This window comes from Protomyctophum parallelum, assembly GCF_964188405.1.
Source record: "Protomyctophum parallelum genome assembly, chromosome: 17".
In the NCBI taxonomy this organism is placed as follows: Eukaryota; Metazoa; Chordata; class Actinopteri; order Myctophiformes; family Myctophidae; genus Protomyctophum; species Protomyctophum parallelum.
The window spans coordinates 11,593,638-11,607,416 of NC_139719.1; the positions used below are offsets into that span (position 1 = coordinate 11,593,638).

The 13,779-nt window shown below is 43.6% G+C and overlaps 1 protein-coding gene across 3 annotated transcripts in view; it reads left to right on the forward strand.

The window, feature by feature from the left end:
- sec24c (SEC24 homolog C, COPII coat complex component) overlaps positions 1-13,779 on the forward strand; it is a 43,196-nt gene that overhangs the window by 22,602 nt on the left and 6,815 nt on the right. For all 3 annotated transcript variants that reach the window (XM_083787726.1, XM_083787727.1, XM_083787728.1), the window contains 12 exons: positions 389-516; positions 783-921; positions 1,994-2,109; positions 4,497-4,621; positions 5,202-5,393; positions 6,308-6,401; positions 8,069-8,185; positions 8,607-8,777; positions 9,218-9,314; positions 9,412-9,557; positions 10,785-10,923; positions 11,912-12,030. In XM_083787726.1, coding sequence (XP_083643852.1) covers positions 389-516; positions 783-921; positions 1,994-2,109; positions 4,497-4,621; positions 5,202-5,393; positions 6,308-6,401; positions 8,069-8,185; positions 8,607-8,777; positions 9,218-9,314; positions 9,412-9,557; positions 10,785-10,923; positions 11,912-12,030 — 1,583 coding nt within the window. The remainder of the gene's footprint in view (positions 1-388; positions 517-782; positions 922-1,993; positions 2,110-4,496; positions 4,622-5,201; positions 5,394-6,307; positions 6,402-8,068; positions 8,186-8,606; positions 8,778-9,217; positions 9,315-9,411; positions 9,558-10,784; positions 10,924-11,911; positions 12,031-13,779) is intronic.

Consider the following 13,779-nt stretch of genomic DNA (forward strand, 5'->3'; position numbering starts at 1 on the left):
AACCCCTGTGAATGGTTTGTAGTTTGAGTTTGTAGTTTATACATCGTGTGTCTGAGCAAATTGGTATTTTTGCCCTATGCAAAGATTAAACTCCCATTGACATTGATCATGTGACATCATTATGTGGACGAGCAAATCGACATGTGTGTCGATTTGATCGACAAGGTGCAATCGACAAAATCTTACACTACGTACATTACGACGTGTTGTGAACTTATTCTTGAATATTTATTATTTTATAGATTATTCTTTCTTCTCATGATCAGTTAAATCACTTAGTTCGTTCAAGTTTTGCACCAGTCTTGCCTTTCATAATATGATCATTCTTGCCGTGTAGATGTTTTGGGTGACATTGTCTGTGACGTGTGTCTCTTGTTGCGTTGACCAGGGAACGCCAGTCCCAGCTTCGTCCGCTGTACAGCCTACAACATACCCTGCACATCCGACATGGCCAAGCAGTCCCAAGTACCGCTAGCCTGCGTCATCAAGCCCCTCGCCACACTGCCCGCGGACGAGGTACCTCACACACTGTTGTTTTCGTCGACTAAAACTAAGACGAAACATATTTGTCTACTACCTTTTTTCACTGACTAAAACAAAATAAATAAAACCGAATCTATGATGACTAAAACTAAGACTAAATATATTGACAATTTCGTCAACAAATAAAAACTAGACTAATATGTTAGGGAGGGACTAGTGGACAAGTTCCAGTTTTATTATAAATTTCTCTCTAATCCATTCCTGACTTGTTTTTTGACGTTCTTTGTGTTTCCTCCCAGGCCCCTCCCTACGTGGTGGACCACGGGGAGGCGGGGCCTATCCGCTGTAACCGCTGCAAGGCCTACATGTGCCCCTACATGCAGTTCATAGAGGGAGGACGCCGCTTCCAATGTGGATTCTGCAGCTGCGTCACAGATGGTACGTCTCAGAGTCCTCGAGTCCTACACATGGTCTATTAACCTTTTTTTAAGTCTTCTAAATCCCGAAAGTTTTCAGAAAAACCTCATGTTTCTATGTCAGTGGTTCTCAAACGTATTCATGTCAAGGACCCCAAATATATATGACATTGGCCGCCGACCCCCATCTGAAAATATGTTGTTCCAGGGACCCTCCCAGTAGCAAAGATTTGAGTTAAAAACTCGCTCTGTAACGATATATATTCAAAGATTTCAGGCACATTTTTCCAAAATAGCAGACCTACAAGTTTATAGCGCGGCACTCTGTGCTGCACTATGAGCTTGTAGATCTGCTATTTTTCAATAGCTAAAGTACAACGTAATGTACTTTAAAACACCAAAAGGGATTCTCAGTCGCCGTGACCGATTTCAGTCATTTGGATCCCATAGAAGCCCAGACGTGTCTTCTATGGAAGCAAACGTTGCACAGCGAAAGTAGCCCAGCGTCCTAGACACATCTGGGCTCCTTTTGGCTATCATTTTAAGATTAGAGCATTTGGTCAAACTATATCAGTACGTGCAGAAGCATCTTCCATAAAGTCCTAATGGTCTAGGATAGTTCATAAAGTAAATCACAGATTGAGGCTTTGGCATTTGCCTTTATGAACTGTGATTTCATCACCTTGGCAGTAGCCTATGTAGAACAGCAGCAACATGTTACTAAAACATCATCATGTTAGTACATATTAGGGCTTTCACTTCTAGTGATTTTTACTAGTTAAATAATATTGGTACATTTAAAAAACTGTGTACATTGGTGACTATAATCTATCATTATAGCTGATCTTGAGGCCTACAAAAACAGGAGAAAAGAAAAAGCCTTCTTTCTTTTTTCCCCGCGTGAGGCAGCTTGATGTACAAGTACACCCCCTGGCCTGGACATTCAGTAGTATCCAACCCTTGATGCTTGCTGCTAAGCAGGGTGGCATCATTGGGTCCCATCATGTTTAGAGTCTTCGGTATGACACGGCCGGGGATCGAACCCGGACCTCCCAATCTAACCGCACAGTCTTTTCAACTGTTCCCCACTACAGTGCCTCAACATTACTTCCAGCATCTGGACCACACAGGGAAGAGGGTGGACTGCTACGAACGGCCAGAGCTCTCACTGGGCAGCTACGAGTTCCTAGCCACAGTCGACTACTGTAAGGTAAGACTTCCCACAGAGCTCTCACTGGGCAGCTACGAGTTCCTAGCCACCGTCGACTACTGTAAGGTAAGACTTCCCACAGAGCTCTCACTGGGCAGCTACGAGTTCCTAGCCACAGTCGACTACTGTAAGGTAAGACTTCCCACAGAGCTCTCACTGGGCAGCTACGAGTTCCTAGCCACAGTCGACTACTGTAAGGTAAGACTTCCCACAGAGCTCTCACTGGGCAGCTACGAGTTCCTAGCCACAGTCGACTACTGTAAGGTAAGACTTCCCACAGAGCTCTCACTGGGCAGCTACGAGTTCCTAGCCACCGTCGACTACTGTAAGGTAAGACTTCCCACAGAGGGGATGACTGGCTTCTACTGACGGGGGAACCTGCTCTGTTGTTACCAGTGTTGTTGTTTTTTTGTTTTTTTTAAGATATTGTTTTTGCGGCTTACGCCTTTTTATTGGTTTTTTGAAGTGACAGACAGTAGGCTGACAGGAAACGGGAGAGAGATGGGGGAAGACATGCAGTAAAGGCCGTGTCGGGCTCGGGAGTCGAACCCGCGGCACACTGCGACTTGATTACCAGTCGGGTGCCCAGACGGTTACGCCACCGCCTGGGCCTACCCGTTTTGTTTTTGGCGGCACATTTTGTTGTCGACGAACATTTTTCGTCTTTAGTTTTAGTCGACGAAATGAAATCAACACTGCACTATACCGCATTCCACTTCTTCATAAAAGGTTTCACGTCTTCATTTCTTGAGCATGGAACTGAGGGATCACTGACAAAACGTCACATAATTGCCCTGCTATTTGCCCCTGACTCCTGAGCATAACTAATATAGGATTTAATTAAAAGAAATCAGTTTGAGGGTTGGGTCGGTTTCAGGTTTTACCGGTCCAGTACAAATGTAATTTTAGTATGATCTTACATCACTTTAACTTTATGCAGTCCGACTGTACCAGGCGTTTGTCAACATGAAGCGCCTGTCACATTGTTGGTGCATTGGTTTTAGTTTGGAAGACTTTAACCCATTTTGGGCGGGAACCCCTTTTGGTGTTTTAATCATTATCATTTAGCTATTGAAAAATAGCAGATCTACAAGCTCATAGCGTGCCACCGAGTGGCGCGCTACGAGCTTGTAGGTCTGCTATTTTTGAAAAATCGTGAAAATATTTATTTCAGAAAACTGGAGGATTTAGAAGATGTTTTTTAAATTTTGAGGTCAGGCCTAAATTGCTGCACTGCGACAGAAGAAAGCAGCAAATAACAGCAGGAGCGCTCGGTGCATTTAGAAGACGTGAGAGAGGGTATTTCATAACAGCAGGAGCGCTCGGTGCATTTAGAAGACGTGAGAGAGGGTATTTCATAACAGCAGGAGCGCTCGGTGCATTTAGAAGACGTGAGAGAGGGTATGTCCCTTTCAGTGAGCCAGCAGAGAGAGGAAGAGGAACAACAGAAAGGAAACTAAAATAACTCCTGGGGCTTTCATTTCCCCTACTCTACTGGCAAGAAGTGAAGATGAGGATAAAAGAGAGATGTAGTTAAAAACGGGAAAAACAACTGCATTCACATCTTTTGTTTTCTTATACTGTATGTTCCAGTCTGGTTTCAAGTGAACTGAAATAAAGGGAAAGGCTAGGGAAATACATGCTGTTACAGTATTTTTTGCCGCCTCTTCTAAATCCTAAAAGTTTTCTGAAAACCCTATGTTTCTATGTCAGTGGTGCTCAACCTTTTCAGGAACTATCTGTATTTGGCCACGGACCCCCCCATCTGAAAACATGATTGCTTCTGGGGACGGGGGACGGGGTCCCTGAAACAACATTTGACTTAAAAACCTTTGCTCTGAAAGAATATACACTCAAAGATTTGCGGCACATTTTCACGATTTTTCTAAAATAGCAGATCTACAAGCTCATAGCGTGGCACTTGGTGCCACGCTATGAGCTTGTAGATCAATAGCTAAAGTCCTCAGGCTTGAGGAAGGGTCGCAAGACCGAAACGTTGCTTCTTAAATAAATGCTCTGAACCAAGCAAGTGGCGGTGTGCAGGTGTCTCTCCTCTCCACATTGTATATGCCTCGTCATCATCGCACCTGCTCCAAATTACCTACCGGGTGTGCGGAAGTCATCTCTCTATAAATAGCTAAAGTCTAACATGATGCTTAAAACACCAAATGGGGATCCCGTCCAGAATGGGTTATAAAATGCGTTGTAAAATTGTGTTCCAGGCTTTAAATGCGGTTGCATGTTGTGTTTACCGTTTGCCTTTTTAAAAGTCTTAAATGTAGCCACAGTCACTCCGAGTAGGCTGTCCACTGGAATAATAGTAGAAAAACTATTATATCCACGTCTTTATCAAATGGACACGACTTTCTCTTCTCCTTCTGGCACAGAACAACAAGCTTCCTCAGCCTCCTGCCTTCATCTTCCTCATCGACGTCTCCTACAACGCTGTGAAGAGTGGCATGGTCAGCATGGTCTGCCAAGAGCTCAAGACCCTGCTAGACTGCTTGCCCAGGTACGCACGCACGCACGCATTTTAGCCGTCTATTAAATCTACAGCTGCGACGCATTGTGTGCTTGTAGATCTGCTATTTTCAGCATGCAACCAAGTTTAAAATGACTCATACTAGATCTCTTGTCCACTAGTCCCTTCCTAACATTTTAGTCTAGTTATTTGTTGACGAAATATATTTGGTCTTAGTTTTAATTTAGTTTCCATTTAGTTTTCGTCAGTGAAAAAAAGGTAGTCGACGAACATTTTTTCGTCTTGGTTTTAGTAGACAAAAAAAACACTGCTTCGAAGGTAGTCTGCGAACATTTTTCGTCTTAGTTTTAGTCGACAAAAACACACAACTTACAAACTTACATTCCAAGAACATAGAACTTTAACACAGTCCATTTGCCCCTTATAGTTACAACATGCATGTCAAACATTGTAATTTCATGGACCCCACAGTTTGCTATGCATATCCACTTTCCACTTTCTTCTTCATTTAGTAAATTTTTTGGGTCCAGCACCGTATTTTAAACGGTGATGTGCATGTCGTCGTTGTCCTTCTTCACATGTGCTCTGCGTGGCGTCTCTTCTCCTCCAGGGAGAACCCAGAGGTGGACTCTGTGGTGCGCGTGGGCTTCGTCACGTACAACAAGGTGCTGCACTTCTACAACGTGAAGTCCAGCCTGGCCCAGCCCCAGATGCTGGTGGTGTCCGACGTGTCGGACATGTTCGTACCGCTGCTCGACGGCTTCCTGGTCAACGTCGCCGAGAGCAGGATGGTCATCGAGAGGTGTGTGAGAGAGAGAGAGAGAGAGAGAGAGAGAGACACACACAGGCAACAACACACACGCACAGGGACGTGCACACATAGACATCAAAGGGGTCCCTTTTACCCGTCTGTAAAACAACTGCTCTTTCCAGACCACTTAATGCAGCATTTGCTATGGTGAAATTAATGCAAATGCCTCTCCTTTCCATGCCAGCCATTCAGGTTTTTTTGCGTTGAACAAAGTTGTTTAGAATTCCATGTCGTTACACCCTGCATCTCCACTAGCTAAAGACTGCTGGGTTTGCACCCCAAAAATAGCTGATCTACAAGCTTTCAATGCGTTGAGAGCTTGTAGATTTGCTATTTTCGTCCAAAAGTGCCCTCTTAACCCATTCTGACCTGAGATCAGATTCTAAAAATGTCTATTACATCCTGACAGTTTAATTATTAACCCATTCTGACCTGAGATCAGATTCTAAAAGTGTCGTAGATTTTTCAAAAATAGCAGACCTACAAGCTCGTAGCTACATGAGCTTGTAGATCTGCTATTTTTCAATAGATAAAGCACGACACGATGCTAACACCAAAATGGGTGCCCGCCCAGAATGGGTTAAAACAGTTTAAGAGCGAAAAACGTCAAGACGTCTAATTGCCAATTATGTACCGGATGCCACGGACGACAAGACGTCTTCCCTTGGGAATTAAAAAATATATATATATTTTTTTATCCATATTTTGAAAATGTCTCTAATCTGGTGTACAGGTGATGACATGCACATTACATGCATAATATAATTACAAATTCTTTCTTTCTTTATAATGGGAGAATTGGCACTCAAAGCCTAAACTGGTGACCACCAGGTGGCGCTGAAAGAGTTTTAAGCGTTCCACATGAATGACACACTGTGGTCTGTCTGTGTGTGTGTGTCTCTCAGCCTGCTGGATCAGATCCCAGAGATGTTCGCTGACACGCGGGAGACGGAGACCGTGTTCGGACCCGTCATCCAGGCAGGACTGGAGGCACTCAAGGTAACGTTTGACATTTATTTTTTATTCTTTTCTTTCATATAACACACACACACACACACACACACACACACACACACACACACACACACACACACACACAATGTTAATTGACTACCTTTTCTCACTGACAAACTACATGGAAACTTTAATGAAAACTAAGCTAAAAACTAACTAAACTAAAACTAAATATGAGGACAATTTCGTCAACAGATAAAAACTAGAGTGAAATGTTAGGAAGGGACTAGTGGACAAGAGATCCAGTGAGTCATTTTACACTTGATTACATGCTGAAATAGGAATGGACTAGTGGACAAGAGATCCAGTGAGTCATTTTACACTTGATTACATGCTGAAAATAGCCGAGCTACAAGCTCACAACGCGTCGCGCTGCGACACATTTTAGTTGACTAAATCAACTGTAGATTTAGTCGACTAAAACTAGACTTAGGGCGCTTTCACACCCAAAGTTCGCTTAGAAGGTCCGGATCAAGGACCAAGGACCAAATATTTGCATTTTGATTTTGGTCCGTTTGGTGTTCACACTGGACTTTGTAAAGCGTACCAAATATGTAAACAAATGACACGTGGACATGTTAAGCGAACCAAATAGTGAGGGGGAAAAGAACATGAGGGGAAATCACTGTCTACATTTTTTGGGGCAACCTTCAGTCACACAGAGAGAGAAGAGAACAGCAACATGACAGGCAGCAACAACTTGCTATTGCATTCATTCTTATTAATTATTTTATTAGCCAAATAAGAGCAACAGATGAACAGAGGAGCAGGTGTTTGAACAATAATGTGCTTGCTGCTGAATGCTGATGCTTAAATTCACGGAGACGTATAGCCTACAACAAGGTATCCCCGATAAAACACACACACACACACACACAAAAAAAGGAGGGGACACGAGTTGAAAGAGAAACTCGCATGAAGACTCATGCATCGCAGATTCGCATGCTTTGTCATAACTTTGCGTGGCGGCTGCCGGCGCATGCTTAAAATAAACAGATCTACAAGCTTACATCGTGTGCCATACCGTACACCATTCCATGTCGTTAACTTGTACATTTTGCGCATGTGAACCTTGTATGCTGCGCTGCGCCTCGACATATACTGTATGCGTCTACTATTAAAATCAGACTGTCAGCTGTCATATGATCCCCGTAAAAAAATACATGCTTTTATAACTATAATTATTAATGCAGCCTCACAACTGCCGACGCCCGACGGCTATTTTGCCTATCGTCCTGTATTTGGTCCTCTATAAAGTCCGAATGCATTCACACCAGTAACGAAGCGCACCGTGGTTCGTTTGGAAGCGAACCGAGTCCGGCCTTTTTTAGCGGACCATGGTTTGTTTCTTTGATCCGCACCAGAGTTCGTATGCACGTTCACACCAACCGAACCAAAGGGGTAAGCGGACCATGGTTCCTTTTAAACGAACCAAACATGTCCGGTGTGAAAGCGCCCTTACACTAAGTGAAAACTATTCAAGACTAAAACTAAAATAGAAATTTGCTGCCAAAAACAACACTGCTGTGGATGTTTCTGTGTAGAACCAGTGATTGTTGTTTCTGTGTAGAACCAGTGATTGTTGTGTCTGTGTAGAACCAGTGATGGTGTGTGTGTGTTGTCTGATGGTGTGTGCGTTTGTCGTCCTCCAGGCTGCAGACTGTGCAGGGAAGCTGTTTGTGTTCCATACGTCGCTGCCCATCGCTGAAGCCCCCGGCAAGCTAAAGAACCGAGAAGACAAGAAACTCATCGGAACAGATAAGGAGAAGGTACCTACCTACCTACCTACGTAGTACCTACCTACCTACCCCCAGAAGCAAAGATTTGAGTTTAAAAAACGTTCGCTCTCAAAGAATATATAATTATACATTCAAAGATTTGCGCAATCTATAACATAAGTGGTTAACCCATTCTGACCGGGCACCCATTTTGGTGTCGGCATCATGTTATGCTTTAGCTATTGAAAAATAGCAGATCTACAAGCTCATATCGCGCCACCGAGTGGCGCGATACGAGCTTGTAGGTCTGCTATTTTTGAAAAATCGAAGACACTTTTAGAATCTGATCTCAGGTCAGAATGGATTAATAATGAAACTGTCAGGATGTAATAGACATTTCTAGAATCTGATCTCAGGTCAGAATGGGTTAAGGTGCCGGGCGCCGTCTGATCTGTGGTCTCTCCCTCCCCAGTCTCTCTTCCAGCCTCAGGCAGCGTTCTACGCCACCCTGGCCAAGGAGTGCGTGGCCCAGGGCTGCTGCGTGGACCTCTTCCTCTTCCCCAACCAGTACGTGGACGTGGCCACGCTGGGGGTCGTCCCCGTCTCCACGGGGGGCTCCATCTACAAATACACCTACTTCCAGGTGAGCACCACGGGAAAAAACGCCATTCCTCACCGTCCCCTAAATGTCATATAATATGTGTATATATTGACTAAAGCTTTTAATATAGTTAGTTTTGTCTCAGTTTATTAAGACTTTAACGAATATGGAAAGACAAATAACAGGAAACAAAGGAAGACAGTAGGCATGTAACGATCGATTCATTGAAATAAAGAAAATCCATTAAAAAAAATAAATAGGTTTATTTACGTTTAGGGGGCTAGTGTGTGATGTGAAATGTGAGCTTTAGTCATATTCCATCATATTCAAGTGCTTTTGGAGAGAAATTATAGTAACTTTCTCTCTGTGTGTGTGTGTGTGTGTGTGTGTGTGTGTGTGTGTGTGTGTGTGTGTGTGTGTGTGTGTGTGTGTGTGTGTGTGTGTGTGTGTGTGTGTGTGTGTGTGCACGCGCGCATGCTTAGGCGGATACGGACCGGGAGCGCTTCCTCAACGACCTTCGGAGAGACGTTCAGAAACTAGTAGGCTTCGATGCTGTCATGAGAGTGAGAACCAGCACAGGTGAGCCAGCACCAAGTCACACACACATCATCATCATCACCATCTCATCTCATCCGTTTGTTACGATGTCTAACCTGAACCCCTGGTCTCCCTGCAGGTATCCGGCCCACAGATTTCTTCGGGTCGTTCTACATGAACAACACCACAGACGTGGAGCTGGCGGGCCTGGACTGTGACAAGACCGTTACCGTGGAGTTCAGACACGACGACAAGCTCAGCGAGGAGACTGGGGCTCTCATGCAGGTGGGAGTGCACTGGTTGATGGTAGACTGGGGCTCTCGTGCAGGTGGGAGTGCACTGGTTGATGGTAGACTGGGGCTCTCATGCAGGTGGGAGTGCACTGGTTGATGGTAGACTGGGGCTCTCGTGCAGGTGGGTGTGCACTGGTTGATGGTAGACTGGGGCTCTCATGCAGGTGGGAGTGCACTGGTTGATGGTAGACTGGGGCTCTCATGCAGGTGGGAGTGCACTGGTTGATGGTAGACTGGGGCTCTCATGCAGGTGGGTGTGCACTGGTTGATGGTAGACTGGGGCTCTCATGCAGGTGGGTGTGCACTGGTTGATGGTAGACTGGGGCTCTCATGCAGGTGGGTGTGCACTGGTTGATGGTAGACTGGGGCTCTCATGCAGGTGGGTGTGTGTGCCACGGTATACCGAACTTCGGTAATACCGTGACAGTAACAGCCACAGTGTTGATACTGTCAGATTTCTGAGCTTAGAGTATTTTAATTCAGCGCATGCTGTGCATATGCAGTGCAACTCCACTCGCAGAATAAGGCAAAACAATTATTTTCTCCACACAGCTGCAGTAGATTGAAAAGTTGCTTCCTACCTTTGAGTTGGTGTTGCTGAAAGACACCCAGATGCTTATTGTATATTCCATATTTCAATATGTACTACTAACTAAGTGTGAACTGTCAACACGGAGGCACACAGAGTTGTGAGCATGTGCAGATTGCACACTAGCTCTGCTGCAGCGTGCAGGGTACCATAAACGGCCATTAGGGGGAGCCATAGTACAGTGTAATACAGTGGGGAATAGCTATTGATTCATTGATTGAATACTTTATTGGCAGAAATGTAATCAGTACAGGGTACACATGTCCAAAGGGATCACTGAAAAAAGTCCTTGCAGTCTTGTTTCCATTCAGGTCCTGGGTAATCAATTCATAATCATGACAACTAACAACAAAATTCAAATTATCACAAAAGGTAAAGAAATTCAAATAAGATATGTAGGCCTACAGGTTGGGGAACAAAGAATGGCTTATAAAGAGGTGGGAGTAGTCACTAGACAGGGAGATCTGCTATTTTTCAATAGCTAAAGTTTAACCTAATCTAAATCCTTAAAACACCAAAAGGGGTTCCCGCCCAGAATGGGTTAAAGATCACATATGCATTCATCTGTTTCACAGTGTTGGAATTTGAAACCAAAGCTTTACGTTGTGTGTTTGTGTGTTTGTGCGTCAGTGTGCGGTGCTGTACACCAGCTGCAGTGGCCAGAGACGTCTGCGCGTACACAACATGGCGGTCAACTGCTGTTCCCAGCTGGCCGACCTCTACCGCAACTGTGAGACGGACACCATCATCAACTTCTTCTCCAAATACGGTGAGGGAGCAGCTGAAATCAGGACCCTGTATTTTTATTTTATTTTAACCTTTATTTAACCAGTAAAAACCACATTGAGACTGAAGTCTCTTTTACACAGTGTGAACTGGCCAAGAGAAGAGGCTAAATGAGTGACACAGCTCTGCCAGTAACAATAAATACAAGACAATTACAGGACAAACATGCTCATGAATACAGTACACCCACTACCGAAGAAGATCAAAGGGAGAACCAGAACGTCTAATAACGCAACCAATAGAGCGTCGCAGTCCCGCCCCCTTTCATGACGACGCCAGGCCCAGGAAATTATTCCCAATGCATTTTTCCCATAGACATTTCAAAAAGTATTTATTTAAAGACGGTTACGCCGCAGACAAAGCCAACTCGAGTCGTGACAACTCATGACAACAAACACAATATTTTGGACCAAACAAATCTTCTTCTTTGTAATTCTTTGTAATAACAAAGAAGAAAAACAACAACAAAAACAAGTGTTGTAACCTACCGTTTTTTTCTTCTTTCTAATTATTTGTTCGGCCCAAAAAATTGTGTTGTCATGATTTGTCACGACAACAGTTGGCTTTGTAAATACATAATTTTTTAAATGTCTATGAGGAAAATTAATGGGGAATCATTTCTGTGTCTCAAGGGCGAACGTCTGTCATTGGTCGGGCCGTGATTTTTAAAAATATATGCGTGAATTCGTTTATAATAAATTGATAATTTGTGGTCCTGACTCGATGTATCAATTGGAGAGCATTAAATGCCTAACCCGAGTTAGATATTCAATGGTGAAGTCTGTGTATCACATTCTCATCCATGTCTTGTCTCTCTCTCTGTCTCTCTGTCTCTCTGTCTCTCTGTCTCTCTCTCTCTCTGTCTTTGTCTCTGTCTCTGTCTCTGTCTCTCTCTGTCTCTGTCTCTCTCTGTCTCTCTGTCTATCTCTGTCTCTGTCTCTGTCTCTGTCTCTGTCTCTACATGCGTGCAGCGTTCCGGAGCATATTGAACAGCCCAACGAAAGCAGTCCGAGACACCCTAGTGAACCAGTGTGCTCAGATCCTGGCCTGCTACCGCAAGAACTGTGCCAGTCCCTCGTCCGCTGGCCAGGTAGGACACCTGTTATATTATCCTGAACAAATAGGTAGGACACCTGTTATATTATCCTGAACAAATAGATAGGACACCTGTTATATTATCCTGAACAAATAGGTAGGACACCTGTTATATTATCCTGAACAAATAGATAGGACACCTGTTATGTTATCCTGAACAAATAGGTAGGACACCTGTTATGTTATCCTGAACAAATAGATAGGACACCTGTTATATTATCCTGAACAAATAGGTAGGACACCTGTGTTGTTATCCTGAACAAATAGATAGGACACCTCTGTTGTTATCCTGAACAAATAGATAGGACACCTCTGTTGTTATCCTGAACAAATAGATAGGACACCTCTGTTATGTTATCCTGAACAAATAGATAGGACACCTCTGTTGTTATCCTGAACAAATAGATAGGACACCTGTTATATTATCCTGAACAAATAGATAGGACACCTCTGTTGTTATCCTGAACAAATAGATAGGACACCTATGTTATGTTATCCTGAACAAATAGATAGGACACCTCTGTTATGTTATCCTGAACAAATAGATAGGACACCTCTGTTATGTTATCCTGAACAAATAGATAGGACACCTCTGTTATGTTATCCTGAACAAATAGATAGGACACCTCTGTTGTTATCCTGAACAAATAGATAGGACACCTCTGTTATGTTATCCTGAACAAATAGATAGGACACCTCTGTTATGTTATCCTGAACAAATAGATAGGACACCTCTGTTATGTTATCCTGAACAAATAGATAGGACACCTCTGTTGTTATCCTGAACAAATAGATAGGACACCTCTGTTATGTTATCCTGAACAAATAGATAGGACACCTCTGTTGTTATCCTGAACAAATAGATAGGACACCTGTGTTGTTATCCTGAACAAATAGATAGGACACCTGTTATGTTATCCTGAACAAATAGATAGGACACCTCTGTTGTTATCCTGAACAAATAGATAGGACACCTCTGTTGTTATCCTGAACAAATAGATAGGACACCTCTGTTGTTATCCTGAACAAATAGATAGGACACCTCTGTTATGTTATCCTGAACAAATAGATAGGAAAACATTAGGTCATAATGGCTCTTACACCAGCCCCTAATTGCTACTGGTGAAAAAACAACAGAGCAAATTCTAAAAACATAAATACAAAGAGCCATGAAAAACAAAACCAATACATAAACTTTTACAGGCGATATTCATAATTGCACATTTCAAAACTGAAAATATAATTGCAAACTCAAATTGTTTTAATCTGGACCTTCACACAAAAGGCAGATTCTTATAGGTAGCCTAAGCCTACGCCTACAGGTTTCGATGTTCAACAACTTGTTCAACAGCTGTTCAGAACAGCACAGATGGGAATAATGTCATTGTTGCCAGCCCCTGTACGGCCGCAAGATACAAGTTGATGATGTAATGCAAAAAGTTCAGATTTTGGCAGTTTGGCATCTCCACCAATCCCCATTCCTTCCTCTTGGGTTGTATTTGTGAGGAGTGAGCCCAATGCGGGCCTGTCCAAGTTCTGGCTTCATGCCCTATGCACAGGCAACCAAAAACAGGCCTCTCCCCTATGGAAAGGACAGCTTCGGGGTGCCCCTTTCCCCCAGTCATAGTCATTGCTCCGCTCCATGCCCACTGCCCACATAACACAAACAGGATGATGTAGTGATTGTTGTGTAGGAGAGATAGGATTGTTCTGAATGAAAACTTTCTGTGGCGTGGATCCGTTC